This window comes from Lacerta agilis, chromosome 2 (genome assembly GCF_009819535.1).
Source record: "Lacerta agilis isolate rLacAgi1 chromosome 2, rLacAgi1.pri, whole genome shotgun sequence".
Taxonomy (NCBI): Eukaryota; Metazoa; Chordata; class Lepidosauria; order Squamata; family Lacertidae; genus Lacerta; species Lacerta agilis.
In genome coordinates, this window is record NC_046313.1 from 102821004 (window position 1) to 102840885 (window position 19882).

Genomic DNA, 19882 nt, shown 5'->3' on the forward strand with positions numbered 1-19882 from the left:
TTATACTGTTCTATTGGTTTTATAATCAAAATAGCTTTACTTTCTTTTAAAAATTGTCTATTTTGTAGCTGCAACCCGCCCTGGGAACCGTATAGTGAAGGGTGGCTTAAACACACACAAAAAAACCTCATAAAATAATAACTAAATCTAGGATACAGGGTGGCTTAAGGGTTAGAAAACATGGCATTCATTTTATCTAAGTGTATACCCTGCCCTTTCTCCCCAAGGAGCTCAGGATCACCCCACTTTATCTTCACAACAGCTCTGCGAGGTAGGTTAGCCTGGTCGAGAGTGCCTGGCCCAAGGTCATCCCATGGCTGGGCATCAATTTGAATCCGGCTCCCCCTATTCTCAAGCCAACGTCTTAACCGTTCCGCTTAAAACTAGCTCTCATCCATGCATCCGAAAGAACCAGCTTCTCTCTTCCAACGTGTGCTTACCTTTCCATAACATTCTGTCTCCCCTGGTTTTGAGGGCATTTCGGGGGCTGGGTGCAGAATCAGTTTCGTGCTGTGACTCAAGCTGAAAATAGCCTAAAGGGTAAAAACCTTTCTGTCCCTCTACCCACCCCAGTTTCTGTACCGGCCAGGCGGTCTCTTTTTGCTGCGCACAGCACTCAGCGTTCCCCATCAGTGTTCCACTGATGCATCTCAACTGTTGCTTTCAAGGGCAAGAGTCTGGTCCCCCCCCCCCCGAATGTGGGGCGCACCTGCCCAGAATCCTTGATCGGCGGTGCTTAACGGAGCAGCCTCCGCCGTCGCCGCTGATGTGGCCAGACTGTCTCCATCCGGGCCCATCTGCATGCACACTTTGTCTCTCCCTCAAGCCTGTGCCTTCTTGTCAGGACGCCACTTCCTCTGTCCTTTCCCTTTGGGTCATTCTTTATGCTGTGAGATCGGCTCCTTTTCTCATCTCGCCCGCCAGAAGCTCTCTGGTTTCGAGTCTCTTGACACACATTGTCCATGTGCACCCCACCCCACAGTCGCCAGGAACTGGTATGGAAGATGCCAGGCCAGGGTCGCTCTAGCTTCTCGCTGGGAATCTTCACCCAGGTGGGCTCCAGAAGGCAAGGGAAGCTGCTGCTGCTGCCCTCTGTTGTAACTTGTGTATCATGAGAGGCAGCAGCGCTCAAGGGTCTCAGGCCTAGAGGGAGGTCTTTCTCGTTGCCTGCTGCTTGATCTTTCAAACTAGGGGTGCCAGGGAAAGAACCTGAGACCTGCTGCATGCATCCATCTCCAGTTGCACAGAGGAAGCCCAGCCCAGCCCAGAATAAACAGGAAGTTCCGGCTGGCAGACTTGAGACCCCCTTCATGTCCACTCTAGCAATGTTGTGTTTGACTGCTCCTGTGTTTTACATCCTACAATATTCTCTTCTCTACAAAGATCAGGACCAGTACCCATATTTTAAAAGTTCTCAGTCTTGGCCATTAGGGTGCATACCATTCTGATCGCTTCCACCGTATCTCAGAGATGGCATTTGGGCTACAGAGACCTGGGTTTGAAAGCCAACTCAGCCGTGAAGCTCAAGGGACGTGGCTTTCAAGCTCTGGAGAAATGTGCCAGCGATAGTCTTCCCCCACCAGCAGTGTAGCCACCATCTGGACTGGTGCACAAGTGGAAGCCTCCAGACCAGGCCCAAGCATTGCAATAATTGAGCCTTGAGGTTATTAATGCATGGAATTCTATACATTCCAGCTGGTGCACAACATGCTATGGGAAGGCTGTTTTTTGGAAATTGCATTTTCACGTCAAACGTACTTTGGCTCTTAGGTTTCCACAGCTTTTTCCTTCAGGAGCCAGCTTCCCTAGTGGTTGGGCTCCCCATCAACAGCTAATGCGTTCAAACAAGCGCCGCCAGGTAGATGCATCAGCTTCTCTTATCTGCAGTACTGTCCCTCTTATTGTGAGACGGGACTTCTCGAGGAGCTACAGGAAGGACATGGGTAGGGGACGATTCTAGGTGTCTTCTTGTCCCCTCCCCACACAGTTATCGAGTGTGTGGCTTGCTTAGGTCAAAAGAGCAGCAAAATGACCTTTTCTTTCCCGGCTAGAATGTGTCCATCCATTTAATGACATCAGATTACCGAATACCAAGCAGTGAGGTAACCACCTTGTTTTTCATGGGCTGTTTGCCTCTCTTCTGGCATCCATCCCTCGGGGTTTTAAAGACCACCACAGGCCCATGTGACTGCCTCTCTCTGAAAATTCGTCATCCTCTGCCAGGGATGAGTAAGCACTATGTTGTTTTATATCACTTTTGAAATTCATTTCATTGTACTTAAAAGCATTTCTAACCTGCATGGTATTTTATACATCTAAAAATAAAATAATAATAATAATAATCCCTAAGTGGTATACAAAAATAACATAAAAACAGTAAAAACAGCATAATAAAAGCAGTAAACTGCCAGTATGAAAAGAGATAAAAACCAGGGGCAGGTTAAAGCAGGAATGTGGAAACAAGAGGATTTTGTGGGTCAGGGAAATCCTGGGCAAATGAGGAAAATGTCTTCACAAGACAGCTGAAGCCACTGGATCAATGCTATTTCACATATGGCAGAGGCATAGGAAATTTCATGGTGCAGGAGCTATGGTGGAAAAGGCCCATTTGGGGTCACCGGCCTCGTATTCTGTCAGGTGGGGTCCCATGAATAAAAGTTCCCCAGATGATCTAAGTCAGTATTCCTCAGCTTCTTGAGATCTACGAACCACCTTTAGCCCAAAGATGTGTTTTGGTCCCCGCTTCATATTTTCTTTACCATATATTCGTATGGTGGCAGTAGTGCTGATGTGACTCACCTTATGTTAGGCTACGTCCCAGCCATGCCATCTGACCAAGCATCTGAAGATCTAAGTGATTGTACAGGTTTTTAGAGGGGCAAGTGGCCTGCCAAGTGACCTACTTGTTGGGCTCTCATTTTTGGCAATAGCAGACCATAACTTCCAGCCCATAGGTATGCTTTAAAAGTTAAGTATTTTGGAGATGGCACTTAAAAACTTTCTACTAGACCCTAAAATATATATGGGAGGCCCCTGTATGTCTCCCTCCAGCTATGTTAAGAGTCAGTCCATTATGTTCTTCTGTGCGCATGTGGGAAAAGCAAGACACCTTATGGCTCTGGGAAGATGTCCTATTCCTAATTCTGGGAGGACAGGGTGGAGAAATGTGATTAGAGGAGGATCTAGTCTGCCCAAGCCCAAACCCTGACACCCCAAACCCCTAGGTTCCATGAAAGATTAGTAGGGTTCAGGGCAGCCTGCACCAGCCTGGCTACCTCCAGACGTTTTGAAATGCAATTTCCAGTGGCCGGGGCTGATGGGAGTTGTAGTTCAAAACAGCCAGGGAAGGGTGAGGAGGGAAGGCTAACTCAGAGCAGGCGTAGCCAGTGAGGTGCCCTCTGGTGGTTAGTGGACTACAACTCCCTTCATTCCTGACCATTGGCTATGCTGCCTCTGATGGGAGTTGTAGTTCAGGAACAGCTTGCGGGCGCCACCTTGGTTATCCCTAGACTCTGAGGGGTGAGAGCAGGGAGTTTTGGAGAACCAAGAATTGCTCATTTCTGCTTCCACTTACCCTCCCCTCCCCCTCCCCGTTTTCTTTTGTGCATGCCCTTTGCTCTCCCCGAGACTCCCGCTTCCCCGCCAGGGGTGAACCCCAGTGAGCGGCTGCTGAAAGTACATTGATCTGCAGGGAAGCTCTTTATTCCTTTCTTTGCTTCCGTTCCTTTCCCAGCCACCTCCGCATGTCTCCGTGCCAGGAAAATGTCAGCAGCCAGCAGGGAGGGGAGCTGGCGACATACACCACCTCCTCCCCGTTTCCCAAAGCTGGGAAAAGAGCCGAGGACTTCACAGTGGGCCCCCCCTCCACCAGTACCACCACACACACACACACACACACGTACCACCATCGTTGTATCATCTGGGCTCCCCTTCCAGTGAATCTAGGAATCCTGGCTCCCAGTGTCTCTGTTCTAAACCAGAAAACTGTTCTCCCCCCCCTCCCCCCGCGCACACACCAGGAAAGGGAACAGATCTGATGCAGTTCAGAGCAACTGCATTTAGCTTGTTTTCACATCAGGTCGTCCCCGTCCCCCTTTATCTGTTGCTGAACGAAGTAATAAATATAAAAAGAGTTTCTTTTGGTCAGCTGGAAGTTGAGAAGCACGATGCACACCTTAGATGGAGCTCTGTCTGCATGCGGGGCTGGGATCCCTTCGCTCCCCACACCCTGCCCTGATGGCTGTGAACCCCTGTCCTTCATTAAGCCGTTCCCACTGCATCCTTGTGTCAGTGCTCTCCGCACCTCCGCGCCTCTGCTTCTCCCTCGGTGTCAACTGTTTTGATCGATCCCATCTGCCTTTTCTCCTCTCCTTTTCTCCCTCCTCCCCTGTCCCCCTGTGCTGTACATCTCCTCCACAAAGCTTCTCCCGTCTCCTCTCTTCCCTGCTCTCTCTGCTTTGCCTCCAGACGGTCCGTTTATTCAGCATTTGTCCTCATTTGCTTGCGCACAGTTTACGCAGAGGTTAGATTACGGGCACTTCCAGGCTCTCGCTTGTTTTGGGGGGGGGGGGTGGGATCAAGTCACATATCAGCACGTTCAGGTTGCACAACTATGGGAGCTCTTGTGCGAAAACAGGTAAATGAAACCCCGATGCGCGAAAAGATGGGACTCTTGTGATAAGGCAGGTGATGACACTGGGAAGGGTGGAGTGACATTTGCTTGGATTCAATGTCGTCGTCCAGCCTCCGGACAAACAAATCAGAGTGAATGCTCATTAAATAGCCAGTGTGTCATCTAATCTCCCTGCAAACAATGACCAACAGCCTGTCCGTCCGGAAATGCCTTACACCCAGGCTTCACTGAGCATTAGTTCAGATCTGTTTGTGGGGCAGTTATGCGACCGTGAGTGTTTCTCCTGATTTGCTTGCGTCCATTTAATTTCTATGTCTTACTGTTAGACATTTGCTCACCCCACACTTTTCAGTGAATTTCCGCATCACTTTCCCAAACTACAAAAAAACTCCCAATTCTTTTTTTTTTTTTTTAAGTGGACTTGTTAGAGCAACAGAGCTCTTCCATTGACGTTGATAGCGCAAACCTAAAGTTCTGGGATGTGAGCGACTCCCTCCAGAAAAACAGGGAGAGTCTGAAGGCACCTTCCATCAGCTTCTTCTTCAACCCTCCTTCATCCTTGACCCCATCTCTATGTTTCCTGTCTCTGAATCCCTGCATCCCTGTCAGTTTCCCTTCTCGCTCCCTCCCTGCAGCAGCCCAGCTCTCAACCCCTGCTCCATCTTTCCCTGCCTCGTCTACTCCCTTTCTGCCAGGCTTCACCACCAGCTGTTTTTCCACCCCTTCAATCCATCTCAGTCTCCCTTCTCTCTCTCTCTCTCTCTCTCTCTCTCTCTCTCTCTCTCTCTCTCTCTCATCTCGGCCCTCACCATCTTTCTCCTCCAGACTTTAGGCCTGTTCCACCTCCTTCCACAAACCTCCATGCATATTCTCCTCCTTTACACCAGCCTCTTCTCCATCCCCTCACCACAGGGATGTGGGACACCTGTAGCTCTCCAGAGGTTGTCGGTTTCCAACTCCCATCAGCTCCACCCAAGCATGGTCAGTGTTCATGGGAGCTGGACCCCAGCAAGACCTGGAGCTAGCCTGAGGTCCTTCTAGTCTTCCTCTTTTTAGTATACCCGTCCTCTCTCCGATCACCCATCCATTTCTCTCTTTCTCCAGCTGCCTCTTTCTCTCCATCTTCCCCTGACTTTTCATCCCTTGGGCCTCCATTGCCTCTTCACTCTATCTTTTCTTACCAGCCAGTTCTCCCTGCCTCCTTCCCTTTCTCTCCATCCTATTCTCACTTCCCCACAATCTCCTAGCGCTCCATCGCCACGTGCTCTTGCTCCAACCCCGATCACTACAGGCCATTTCCCCCTCCTCCCCACCCCAACTCTTTGCCCCTCATTCCCTCCTGCCCCCCATCCATCCATCCATCCCTCTTTGATTTCTATTCTGATCCCTCCTTCCTTCCCAATCTATACCTCCCAAGCTTTCCACCCCTGAGCGCCTCTAGCCACCCACCCCTCTTCCTCCACCCATCCCTGGGTGTCTCCTGCTCCTCCATCTCTTCCCCGCACCCAGACACGCACACCTGTGCTCCCCGCTTCCTTCACCTGACTTCCCCATCCCTCCACCACCCTGCCACTTTCCCTGCTCTCCACCAGCACCCCGTCCTTCCTAGTTTCTCTCCCTCTCTCCTCTCCATCATCCCAAGTTGTTTCCATATCCCCCGTCCTCCACCCCTCTCTCTTCTCCATCGTCTACCCTGCCTGTCTCCATCACCCCATCTTTCCCCACACCTCCTCCTGTCGCCCCTCTCCTTCCTCCACCACTTCCTCGGCCTCTACCTCCCTCGGCTCGCTTGCCCTAGTCCCCATCCCCACCCCTTTGCGCCGGGACGTGGCGCCGCGGTGGGCTCTCATTGCAACCCCCCTCCCCAGCCCTAGACTAACGCCGACTCCGCGCTGACATCAGCCCCCTCCCTCCTCCTCCTCCTCCTCCCCCCTCCCCTCCCTGCTCTCCCTCCTCCCCCTCCCTCCTCCCCCCTCCACTGGCTCGCTCGCCCGCTCGCTCACTGCAGCACCGACGCCGGGCAGCGCCATGGAGGAGCCGGCTCTGGCGCCCTCGCCGCCGCCGCACAGTGCAGCCAGCGCCGCCGCCGCGCGCCCTCGCCGCCTGCGCCGCCGCCGCCCCTGACCTCCGGCCGGCCGCACACCATGGCCTGGCCCGGCCCGCGCCCCGCCGGGGGCGCCCAGGCGGCCTTGCTGGTGCTCACGGGCTGGCTCTTGCTCTCTCCCCCGCTGGGCGCAGGCAAGAAGAGGCTGCACATCGGCGCGCTCTTCCCCATGACCGGCGGATGGCCCGGGGGCCAAGCCTGCCTGCCTTCGGCCCAGATGGCCCTCGACGACGTCAACAGCCGCAGGGACATCCTGCCCGACTACGAGCTGCGCCTCGACCACCGCGACAGCGAGGTGAGACAACGTGCGACCCGTCCCAGCCATACCCCCTACGCGCTCCCCCGGTCCGTTCAGGGGGGCGACACGTGGGCATCGCTGCAGGGATGAGAGGCTCTGGAGGTTGGGGTAGGGGGACAGGGTGGGGACGACGACACCCCACCACACTGGACGGGCACAGGGGTTGGGGGGGGGGAAGCCACCTCCTGGTGCAAGTGCAGCGAAGTGAGCCCTGGATGGATGGACTCACAGGAGTAATTGAGGTGCCGGGGCTGGTCTGCACCCTTCCACCCACTCCCTTGGAGATTCTACAGGGGCACAGAGAGCCCAGGCTGCGCTGGGAGATCTGTCCAAGGGCTGTCCATCCTTCCCACTAGAACGCCCCTGGGAGAAGGGATGGGTGAAAAGACCTTGAAAGTAGGAAGCAGATGTGTGGGAAGGTGTCAAGACAGCCAGTCAGCACCCCATGAGAGCTCGGGGGCGAGGGAACTGGCCAAGGCCGGAGGGCAGTGCCGCGCATGGTCCCTTCTGCCCCTTCACCTTTCATGTGGGGCCAGATCATCTCCTTTGGACAGAGAACCTTGCGGTCCCATCAGCTGCCAAGAGAGGAAGGCAGAGAGGGCTGGGGGGAAACTGGGCATGGGGGGGGGGCTTGGTGGGCTCCAAGCAGAAAGCAAGTGTTGGGAGTGAGAGATGTGCCACAGAGACATGTCAGGGCTTTGGGAGAGATGTAAGCCAGGGTTGCATAGTGGGGGTGATCCGGCCCAACATGGCAGCAGCAGCAGTCAAGGTGAAAAGGGAGGCAAGAAGTCTGCACAGGGAAGAAGCAGTCTCAGCAGTGCATGCAGTGGGAGAAGGGTCCGGGGGACCAAGATCAGAAGTGGTGGAGCTGTTGGGAAGGTTGGGCGGGGGGCTTCCAGGGACGCTGATGCAAGGTGGGTTGCATGAGACGAAGACTTGCGTTGAGACTTACCAGGTAACCCACTGATGGTGTGGACAGGAGTAGGCATAGGGAGATGTGCCCCACGCTTTTTTCCTTGCAAGGTGGGGAAGCTGGGGAGATGCAGGACCTCGCTGCTGTCAAGGGAATGGAAGGATCAGCAGGCAGGGATGGTGCTACTGTTTGTGGCTATGGGAAATGTGACTCGGAAGAGCGGCATTAGATTTGGTTGGTGTCAATGGAGTCCTGTGTGCCAGGGCTGCGGAAGGAATCCTCTCTGTGTGTTGGTTTCCCCTCTGGCAATATGGACCACCAGACTGTGGGTGATGACTACTTTGGTGGTCTCTTAGGGGAAGAATTGGGATCCAAACGAGAGGTCCTAGGAGTGGGAGATGGGACGGTGTGGCACCAAGGTGGGAAAAGGTGGGTGGTCGCCATTGCCAGTGTGGATCGCTTTCCTGGGGTAGAGATTGCAGGAGGGCAGTGGTCCGTTTGAGAGGGAGCATCCGGAGCTGCCTTATTCAGAGTCAGACCACTGGTCCCTCTGGCTCAGTGCTGTCTGCACTGTCTGGCAGCATCTCTCCAGGGTTTCAGGCAGGGGACGTTCCCAGCCTTACCTGGTAATGGCAGGGATGGGACCACCTGCAACCTTCTGCCTGTCAACCAGATGCTTTTCCACTGAGCCACAGCCCAGGTGAAGCTCACCTGCACTTGGGTCTCCGTGCCTCTTCCTACAGCTGTGAGCTTGATTAAAGCTTGTTTCTGGGATTGCTGACCTCAATTAAGAGTATTCTTTAACCTTGGTGGACTGCAACTCCCATCATTCCCACCACTGGCTAAGTGGGCTGGGGATAATGGGAGTTGCAGTCCAACTATATCCCCGGCCAATTTACCCAGTGGTGGGAATCGTAGCAATATGGGGATCCAAGGTTAGACGTTGATGAGAATTCAACAGGGAGTTATGGCGGCAGGAGGTGGAGAGTGGTGGAAGAATCCCAGCTTTTTTTTAAACCTGTCAGTTCTTTCTTTCCTAGAGGTACCTTTTGAACCAGTCACAAATGAATTTTCCCGCTCCAGGAGTGTGTGTGTGTGTGTGTGTGTGTGTGTGTGTGTGTGTGTGTCACAGCCAGTATGAGACAGAGTTAAGATGGGTGTGCAAAGCTAGAAGGCACTGCAGCATCCTCAAGAGGCAAACTGTGCAGGCAGGACTTCTAACTTGGCCCAGGTCTTGCCTGAACTGGGAACCTGTCCCAGGGTCTCCCCCTGAGCTGCCAATACAGTTGATCCGGGCCTCGAGAGGCGCTCAGCCTTGTCAAGCATGCTGCCCTTTCCCTCTCTAGCTGCTTTACTGTATATTTGCATATTTTTATACGCTGCGTTGTTCTAAGTTGGTGTCCTGCACAAGTGGGACTTTGCCGTTCAGGTACGAATGCAATGGGACTGCAAACAAAGGTTCTGTCCAATTTGATTCCACAGGCAAACAGCACGGTGGTTTGTACAGCCAGATTTTGCCACGTGCTCCCTCTTTCTCTCCCGTTATTTTTTTGTTTTGTTTTCTTTCCCTGCGCATTCATGCCTCTGTGTACTCATTCACTCTGCCTGTTATGCGCTTGTGCCCGCCGTGTGTTTACAGGAACATCGGAAGCGTCCTTATTCTGAGTCAGACCGTTTGTCTTGCTGAGCTCAGTACCATCTATGCTGGCTCTCAGCGGCTCTCCAGAGTTTCCAACGGGGGACAAAAACACTGGCTGGCAGCCACTCTTCAGGGTTTCATTCAGAAGGGAGTCATTTGTAGTCTTACCTGGTGGCGCCAGGAATCGAACCTGCAACCTTCTCCTTGCAAAGCAAAAAGCTCTTCTGCTGAGCTACGGCCCCTTTCTCAAAGGGGCTGGTGTTCCCTCTCTAATGTATCTTGTGCCATTCTTCAGGTGCCAATCCTGTCTGGTTTCCAGTATGTGCATTCGTACCTGTTGGCAGTTCACCCATGCTCCTAAACACCCACCCAGCTCTTCACACTTCTGTCTTCTGTGTTCAATGACTTTCAGGATAGCAGCATGACACCTCCCTCTACTAATGTCCAGGGGGGGGGGGTAGCCATGCTTCTAAACACCAGTTGCTGGAAACCTCAGGAGGGAAAAGGATTCTTCCGTTTGGGTCCTTGTTTGCAGATTTCCCACGCGCATCTGGGTGGCCGCTTTGATGACAGGATGCTGGGCTACTACATGGGCTGTTGGCCTGATCCAGCAGGCTCATCTTCTGTTCTCGTCACCAGTTTTTGCTGAGCTTCGAAATGTGCCAGAGGTCAAGAATAAGAAGAGGAACCCAACTGGCAGCACAAGGGGGTGGGGGGGAGAGAGGAGCTCTCACTGTATGGCTTCAGCCTTCTAGGGTTTCATCACAGCCAAGCACGGCCTGGGAGGAAGCCATGCCCGTTGTTGTTGCCAAACTGGAATGGCTCTTTGGCTTTCACTGGTAGTACTGGAAAGGCCATTGAAACGTAGTTCTTTGTTTCCCAGGTTGCAATAAAATCAGGCCACATTTCCTCCTCTCCCCAAACTGGGAGATGTCATCTGCCGGAGTACGTACCTTTGGCCCTCTGAGTGGCAGGTGCCTATAGATTGCTTGCATTACCCTGAGCATGGTCATGGGTAAAGACAGACCTCCCCCCTCCCTCCCTCTCTCTTTCTCTCTCTGTGTGCATCTTTTCCAAGAAGGCCCATATTGCAGCGGACTTGAGTTTGCGGCTCATGTTTTCGACAGAAGAAGAGCCCTTCAGGAATGTATCGGACCACAGGCCCATCGAGCCCAGCATCCTGCTGTCACAGTTTTTTGCTCCTCCTTTTCTATTATGCCAGGGGTAGGCAAACTAAGGCCCGTGGGCCAGGTGCAGCCCAATTGCCTTCTCAATCCGGCCCGCAGATGGTCCAGGAATCAGCGTGTTTTCACATGAGTAGAATGTGTGCTTTTATTAAAAATGCATCTCTGGGTCATTTGTGGGGCATAAGAATTCGTTCACCCCCCCCAAAAAAAATAGTCTGGCCCACCACATGGTCTGAGGGACGGTGGACCGGCCCACGGCTGAAAAAGGTTGCTGACCCATGCATTATGCGCTGTGTGTTATTCTGCTGAGAAAGGCCCCCCAGAGATCAATGGAGGATGGGTGGCATACAAATTTAATAAATGAAATTAAATTCCTGTGGGGAGTCCCTCTGAAACGCAACAGCCGCTTTTCCCCTTCACTTGCTGCAGGTGCAAGCAACGGGCAGACTACGGAAAGCCGAATCGGCTTCCAGTGCCCATTCCTTGGCCCCTCCGCCTTCCACGAACACACGTGCCCTCCCACTCTCTGTCTGGCTCTGCCCACGCTTCTTGCCAGAGGTGGCGTGTTCCTTCCACATCCACCGCTGTGCACCTCACCCTAACCGCCCCCGCCTCTCTGTTTACCCACAAAACCAAGTCTGTCGCCTCTCCGTCTGTCCTGCCCCGCTTCCTTGTCCCCTGCCGTCGTTTCCAGAAGCGCTGCGCTCTGTTCCGCGCTCCTGCCCGATCCCCGAATTCACAGCCGCTCATCCATCCGCCCCTCTTTACCCGTCAATCTCTGTGATCTCGTCTGTCCCTCCTCCCACGCATGTGCATCAATCCTCCCCCTTTCCTCTCCCCCCCCCCCCGAAAAAAGCTGCCTTTGCTGTGCCGATTCTTCTCTATTCTCTCACTCCCTCTCTTTGGCTACCCTGGGTGCTTCCTGGTCACCCACCCACCCTGCGCCCCGCGTTCCTTCCTTTGTTCCCTCCCAATTGAAGCCCCGCTCCCTGGCGCTGACAGGTTGCCGTGGCAGCGCCTGCGATGGGGTTGCCATGGAAACTGATCCTCTTTCCCGGGCGGCTATGCCCTGAATAATTCATCATCCCCTTGCGGTGGAGGCGCACAGCCAGGAGCAAGGATGGGCAGCCTTGGCGGTTCTTGGAGTGGGGGAGAAGTAGAGGGTGGGATGCCTAGTATATTTGCCGAGAGAGAGAGAGAGAGAGAGAGAGAGAGAGTGCAACACAGCAGGACAGAGGTCAGGTGGGGTGTGTGGGAAGATCTTAGCTGCACGGAAAGGGAGAAAGGCATTTGTTGCCTCTTTGGTCCTTCGGAAGCGGAGGGTAAATTGGCAGCTATATTTGGGCACCAGCCGCTCCCCGAGCTGCTGCTCAGAACGCCAGCAGGCCACGATGTTCTGTGCCTTGCTTGTGATGTCAAAGAATGGAGCCTCCATGTTCAGGGACAGGGTATCTCCAATCCCAATTGGCAGGGGAGGGTTGTCTCCCATTATGCTGTGCTGGTGGAAGAAGGGGTGCAGGGGCAGCCCTCCTTCTGGCCATTAATAGCAGGACCAGTGCAGGAGGAGATGGGCCCCTTGGCAAGAAAAAGCCATCCCTTGTTATGCAACTCCGTGTCCTCCTGCCCTATCTTTCCTTTTGCACGCTGGCAACAGAAAGGTGGGCAAACCAGCCCCACACAAGACCTAAGGGAGGAGGAAACCCATCCATCAAAATCTCAGCAGCTGTTGAAAAACCTGCACAGGGTCTTATGTTTTTTTGAAAACAGAGGGGCGATTCTGCCCCCACCCTCACATGACCCCTTACTGCTAAGGGCAGGTGTGTAAATGGCCTGTTTAAAGGAAAATAGCTTTCCTTCCCAGTTCCTGCATCAAACCAAGCACTCTGGTCCACTGCTCTTGGCCTTGTTTCTTGAGCCCTGAGCAGTGGAGGTCCCTCCAGACGTTTACGCTGTTTTCATAGGGTGGGGATCACGGAAAGGAAGGCATTTGAGAGGGGGAAGCTCATCTGCATCTCTTCCTCCTCGCCCTCTCACCAGCCATAGGAGTGAAACCAAGGAAACACAGTTGAGCCCTTGCCTGAGAGCGCAGGTTAGCTTTGCACCCCCAGGAACATAGGGGACTATTAGTCTGTCTCAGTCAGTAACGCACTATGCTGGGGATTGAACCCGGGACTTCTTAAGTGCATAGCATCATGTGCTAGTTATCATTGAGCCACAGTCCCCACACCCCCAGGGCCTTTCACCTCTCTGTTCGTCAAGCTCCCTTCCTCATCCTGCAGATCCATCTTGCTAGCAAAGCTTCTTTCACCCCAATGGCTACCTGACCCTTTCCCATCCTGTCTCCACCGCTGCTTTCTCAGCACTGACCTTCCATGCCTGCTAAGTCGATGGCAGCTCTTTTGGACAGGAGCCACGTCCTGCCTCCGCGTCGTGTACAATGCCTAGTATGTGATTTTAGCCTTTCCCCCAGCCGTCTCCTGGGTTTGTTTCCAGAGTGTGTTGGGAGTGTTTGCGTGCAGGTTAGGGATATACGTTGCCACCTTTGTGATGGGATTTGTTCTCTGTCCTCCCCGCTCCGTGCAGTGTGAACCAGGCGTGGCCACCAAATTCCTCTACGAACTCCTCTACAATGACCCCATCAAGATCATCCTCATGCCGGGCTGCAGCAGTGTCTCCACCCTGGTGGCCGAAGCAGCACGCATGTGGAACCTCATTGTGGTGAGCATACCTTTCACTTCACATATCCGTGTGTGTGTGTGTGTGTGTGTGTGTGTGTGGTGCCTGTGGATTTTCGCGGGGAAGGCGGGTCTTCCCACAAAGCAGGGTTCAGCTCAGCAACCTGTTTTCAGAACTGGAAGCTGTGGCGAGAGTACCTCTGATCGTGTGCAGAGTGCACTTCTGGAGACACTAAGCTAGCACAGCCCACACCTAGGATTGGGAGATAAGGTTTTCAGGTGAAACTTCTCTGCGTGGGGGGGGGGATACCACCACAGTGGGTGCTTCCACACTTTTTAGGTGGGATTCAGCCGCCCACCAGCCGATTGGGGTTAAACCATTATAGCTGTTTAGAAGGTCTTGCGCAACAAACAAAAAATGATTGGACTGTTTGCAGTAAGGAAAGTGGGAAGAAAACATGTTGGAAATGTGGGAGATGGCACTTGCTTTGACGCAACGTCCTCTAACACCCCCGCAAAACAAATAAGAACAAATGCACATTAAATAGCAGGTGTGGTGCTGCCCACCATTGGCCCTCAGAAGCCAATGCGGCCCCTGGGCTGCCAAAGGTTTGTCCATTGCTGATCTAATCCCCCTGCAAACAGCTCAGGAAGAATCCTCAATGAACAGGATGCCTGGAAGCGTCTGGCATGGCAACGCCAGCACCTCTAGAAATCAAGGCCCTGAGGGATAGCTCAGTCGGTAGAACATGGGACTCTTAATCTCAGGGCCATGGGTTCGAGTCCCACGTTGGGTGAAAGATTCCTGCATTGCAGGGGGATGGGCCAGAGTGCCTGTGGTGTCTCTGTGCCAGAGTTAACGATGGGTGGGAAGCTTTGAACCCATAGACTGAATGAGGCCAGTGCTGGCGGTGTCAGCCTTTTAAAGCCCTATCTCCCATCTCTTTCTTCTTTCCTTGCAGCTGTCCTACGGCTCCAGCTCTCCAGCCCTCTCCAATCGCCAGCGCTTCCCAACCTTCTTCCGCACACACCCGTCAGCCACTCTGCACAATCCCACCCGCGTGCAGCTCTTCAAGAAGTGGAGCTGGACCAAGATCGCCACCATACAGCAGACCACAGAGGTGTTCACCTCGGTATGGAGAGACCCCAGCCCTGAGCAGAAATCCCCCACCTGCCACACCTTTCAGGCATCCTGCAGCATCTGAACCCAGAGCATTGCCCGACCCTCCCCGCCCCCCCAAAAAAACCAGACAGCGGCACTGCTTAGGCACTTAAAAGGACTCGAGAGCACAGGCGCCTACCACAGATTTGATAGGGGAACAGGTAGCGCTATGGTCTAAACCACTGAGCCTCTTGGGCTTGCTGATCAGAAGGTCGGCGGTTCAAATCCCTGCGATGGGGTGTGCTCCCGTTGCTTTGTCCCAGCTCCTGCCAACCTAGCAGTTCGAAAGCACACCAGCGCGGGTAGATAAACAGGTACCACTGCGGCGGGAAGGTAAACGGCATTTCCGTGCGTTCTGGTTTCTGTCACGGTGTTCCGTTGCGCCAGAAGCAATTTAGTCATGCTAGCCGCATGACCCAGGAAGCTGTCTGTGGAGAAACGCTGGTTTCCTCGGCCTGAAGCGAGATGAGTGCCACAACCCCATAGTCGCCTTTGACTGGACTTAACCATCCAAGGGCCCTTTACCTTTTACCACAGATTTGAACAAGATTTGCACAAACTTCTGAGAAAGTAAGAAGGCGGCGTCCCACCCATATCACTGTTTGCACCATACTTCCCCCAGGGGATCTCTTAATTTGTTAAGGGTGCTGAGAGTTTCCCAGGAGACCCCTCCCAGAGCTAAAGTTCCCAGCACTCTTAACAAACTACAATTCCCATAATTTGGGGGGGGGGAGCCATGGCTGTGGAAGTGGTATAAGAGTGCTTTCAATATATGGTGTGAATATCACCTTAATGCCCTATATGCAAGGTTTAAAGAAATGTGTTTTCCCATTAGAGAAAAAGGGTGGAAGAGGGCAAGAGAACTACCATACAAGTCCCAGGGCTTGGACCCTCTGGGACACCCCCAATGAGTTCCCTGGTGCAAGTTCATGAGGTTGTCCTTGTAATCTGCATTTATTTAGACAACAGCAACAAACCAGTCCCCAATATTTGATTGATTCTGGCAACAGCCAAGAACAGAGTTGATTTTCAAGGGTCCCCATTAAGTTCTGTGGCACCAAACAAATGGGCTATATTTTGTGGAACACAATAATCTGCTTGATACTGTGTCAGAGCCAATCTATTCTCTAGTGCTGGCAGCAGTTCTCCTGGTTGTTACACCAAACTGCAGCTGATGGATGTTGTGGTCCAAAATATCTGGAGGGAACCAAGTTGGGAAAGGCTGTTTTAAGGAGTCATTTATCTACCGGAACTGATCTTGTGAATTCCCAAACTTCAGCAGGCTATCAGAGTTTATTTGTCTCATAGCACAAAAACCCATTCTCTGAGCTGAACTTGTAGCCTTCAGGTTGATCACCCCCAAACACAATCCAACTGAAGTTCAAGGCTTTTTTTCAGCATCTTAAAAATCCTCATCCGTGTGTGATGTTTCCTTCAGCTTTAACATAACCATTGCTTTATCCTGAACACACACAAATCCATGCACTATACTGTAATATTAGAACCTTGAAACTTTCAGCTTTCTTTCAAAATAAGTTTCTAGTCCTTATCAGGACCCAAGTTATCTTCAAGACCTTATTTGTTTGTTTTACTTCAATGCTTCTAAACCTCACTTTCATCTTAGTTAAAAAAAAGAATCAGAAGGAAGTAGACAAACTAAAAGCCAGAGCATTACAGTAAAAACTATCTAAAATGTCAAACACATGGACTTGTGTTTGATTAGTACAATGTTATGCAGGCTGTTAATGTGCTGGGTAATATAAGCAGCAAGGAAAGAGGCCTCTGCTGCAAGGAGCTTACAGTGTGAAGTTAGGCAGCTGAGAGAGAGGAGAAAAAAGGAATGTGATAGGAGAGGCATGGACAAAACGAAAACAGGAGGAGGCAGGGATGTTGTTAGTCTGCCTCTAGACTGCTCTCTCTGGCATGAAGCATATCTCTCGGTCCCTTTTTCCTACTGAATCTTAATAAATGTCATCTAAGATCTCTGCCGAGTGCTGTTCCCTCTCCAAGACGTCCTGAGAAGAATTACCACTTCTAGTTTCAGACAAGGAAATCGCACCGACAAAAGAAGTGGAACATTTCTACCAGCTGCGCTCCGACATGTCCATCACATTAATGCAAATGTTAAGCTAATGAAGCTATTTTTGTGTGGACCGCGATAAGCAAATGGGCTGCAGCCCTCCGTGCCTCATTGTGGTACATTTCCACAAGCTGAAGAAACCCCTTTGTCTAATCCCAGTCCTTTAAAAGAGACACTTAGAAAATTTGTCTGACCATAGTTGTGCTGATCGGCGCAGAGCATGACGGGTCACAGAAACCATCTTATGGTTCTTACAGAATCTTTGGGGGGGGTATTATTATTTAAATTTTTATTATTTACACCAGGCTCACATTGCAACACAGATTCCTGCACCATTAGGCGCCAAACTTCTATGTTGCATAAGTCATGCATTTTCAAAAGCATGCTTAAACAGACTGGGGTTTTTTTTTTCTTTTTTTCTTTTTTTTGAAGAAAGAGGACACGCTCCTTACTTTCAGCACCTGTATAGCAAGCTGCCTTTTACTGAGTCAGACTATTGGGCCATCTGGTTCAGTATTGACTGCGCTGATTGGCAGCAGCTCTTCTGGGCTGCAGCCCTACCTGGAAATGCCAGGAACCGAACCTGGGACCTTCTGCAAGCAAGGCAGAAGCTCTGCCAATGAGCTATGCTGCACCACCTTTTATCCAAAACAAAATAAAAAATTCTTTCCAGTAGCAGCTTAGAGACCAACTAAGTTTGTTCTTGGTATGAGCTTTCGTGTGCATGCACACTTCTTCAGTGGATTCAGTGAACCATTGCTTTCTGTGGACTTTATTCTAATGGCGTTAGGTGTGCTTAAGTTTGTGTCACTTTGGAAGCAGTGGCCTTCCAGAAGCTTCTGGACTACAGTGGTACCTTGGTTTACGAACTTAATCCATTCCGGAAGTCCGTTCTTAAACCAAAGCGTTCTTAAACCAAGGCGTGCTTTCCCACAGCAGCGGGAGACTCAATTTACAAATGGAACAGACTCAACAGGAAGCGGAACATGTTCTGCTTCCAAGGCAAAGTTCACAAACCAAAACATTTACTTCCGGGTTTGCAGCGTTCTTAATCCAAGTTGTTCATAAACTAAGCTGTTCTTAAACCAAGGTACCACTGTACACCATCCCTGCCTATTGGCTGTGCTGGCTGGGATGGATGGGAGTTGGGAGTCCAGTAACATCCCAGCCCCGTCTTAGATAAAAAATAAATAAGTGAATAGATTATGGTTCGTTGTGAGGAAAGGGGTTGGGGTTGGGACAGTAAACACTTCTCACACTCAGAACTATTCCTCCAGAGATTCCTGCCTGTCTTTCGCTGATAAAGGATCGCCAGCAAACTCCTTGTTACCCTCCTCCTCCTCCCCATCTCTTGTCAATTAGCTTTCCTGTCCTGTCTGTTCCCTGCCTAGGCCTTTACTTGCAAACAGGCTATTACTCACAGCAAGCAAATAGCCCAGCGGAGAGCTAATAGCTTGGGGGCGATTCTCATTAAACCAGTGCAAGAAGGAAAGGATGTCTTTTTGGTAACTGCTATGCAGCATTTCCTGTCTGGTTTTGTGGGGTGGGGCCCTTGCATTGCTCTTCTTTATCATTATCGTTGTTTTTTAAGCACACTATGTTTTGCACAAGGGACGCGGGTGGCGCTGTGGGTTAAACCACAGAGCCTAGGGCTTGCCGATCAGAAGGTCAGCGGTTCAAATCCCTATGACGGGGTGAGCTCCCGTTGTTCGGTCTCTGCTCCTGTCCACCTAGCAGTTCGAAAGCTCGTAAAAGTGCAAGTAGAAAGATAGGTACCACTCTGGCAGGAAGGTAAACGGCGTTTCCATGCGCTACCCTGGTTCTCCAGAAGTGGCTTAGTCATGCTGGCCACATGACCCGGAAGCTGTACACTGGCTCCCTTGGCCAATAAAGTGAGATGAGCGCCGCAACCCCAGAGTCATCCGCGACTGGACCTAATGGTCAGGGGTCCCTTTACCCTTTACCTTATGCTTTGCACAAAATTGGTTTTGTTTGCCATGGCAAGAAGCAAGGAGTTAATGGAGAACCCCTTCCCAGTGAAGCAGTCCCCTCTCATAATAATAATAATAATAATAATAATAATAATAATAATAATAAACAGTTTCTAAATCTTTTACAGGTATTGCCCTACAGCCACAGGGGCTAGAAACTTTATCGAATAAAATAGAAACAGAGATTCTCAGGAAGCTGCATTTGCTGTTGGATGCAAAAGGTGCTTTACCAGTGAGATTGTAGAAGCACAGGGAATGTGCACTGCTGATTTTCAAAACCCTTATCATTAACCACCACTGTATCCCCTACTTTAGCATTACTTATACGCTGAACCATTGCTCCCCTCCAACACCACCGATTCCTTCCTTATCTCTGTGCCTCCTTCTTCCTTCCCACAGACCTTGGATGACCTGGAAGAGCGAGTCAAAGAAGCCGGGATCGAGATCACTTTCCGCCAGAGCTTCTTCTCTGACCCTGCTGTGCCCGTCAAGAATCTGAAGGTGATCCTGGCTGCGAGGGGTTGTGCGAGGGGTGGGTGCGCACTGACCGTAGGTTTAGAGATCCCCGTCGGCCGCAGTAGCTTCTGCCCGCTATCGGGGTGCAGAGGCTAGCAGGCAAGGGAGGGCAGAGTGACTCAGCTCTGCTCCATCCAAACCCCCTTCAACAAGGGCGGGTGGGACTGGACATTCGGACTGCTTTGTATCTGTGCTTTTTGCCCATGTCAGATCTGTGCTTTTTTGCCGCCGGGGGCAGCTTCAGGCTGTTGGGAGGGGGCAGGGACGGGCTTGTGCGGAGCTGTGAAAAGTTTCGCCCCAGTGTACATATCGCAATCGGACAGCAGAATCCTGGACGTGCTTTCTGGGAAATAAGCTTCATTGTCTTCAGTGGGGCTTTCTCCCGAGTAAGGGTGCTCCGGTTGGCAGCCGCAAGGAGGGTTCATAACCACGAGCCACACCCCTTTGGCCTCGGCTAACCTCTGGAGCGGGCATTATCAGCCTTTTCAGACCCAGGGCCCACCTTTAACGCAAACATGCGTTTGGGGACCCACTTCTTAATCCTTTAACATATATCCGCAGGGTGATACTTCTTCTTCTTCTTCTTTGGCGATCACTCGTAGCCAAGTAAGATTGTCTTCCATAAACACGGTTTTAACAGTCAGTCCATAAGTGACTATGGAGGCCAGTTCTGGATCCACACGT

General features: G+C 51.8%; 1 protein-coding gene across 1 annotated transcript in view; it reads left to right on the plus strand.

Annotated features, from left to right (window-relative positions):
- The window catches only part of GABBR1 (gamma-aminobutyric acid type B receptor subunit 1), a 108218-nt gene that overhangs the window by 56987 nt on the left and 31349 nt on the right, over positions 1–19882 (plus strand). Inside the window, 5 exon segments of the mRNA XM_033141892.1 lie at positions 3734–3851; positions 6592–7032; positions 13358–13492; positions 14412–14582; positions 19082–19183. Coding sequence (XP_032997783.1) covers positions 3734–3851; positions 6592–7032; positions 13358–13492; positions 14412–14582; positions 19082–19183 — 967 coding nt within the window.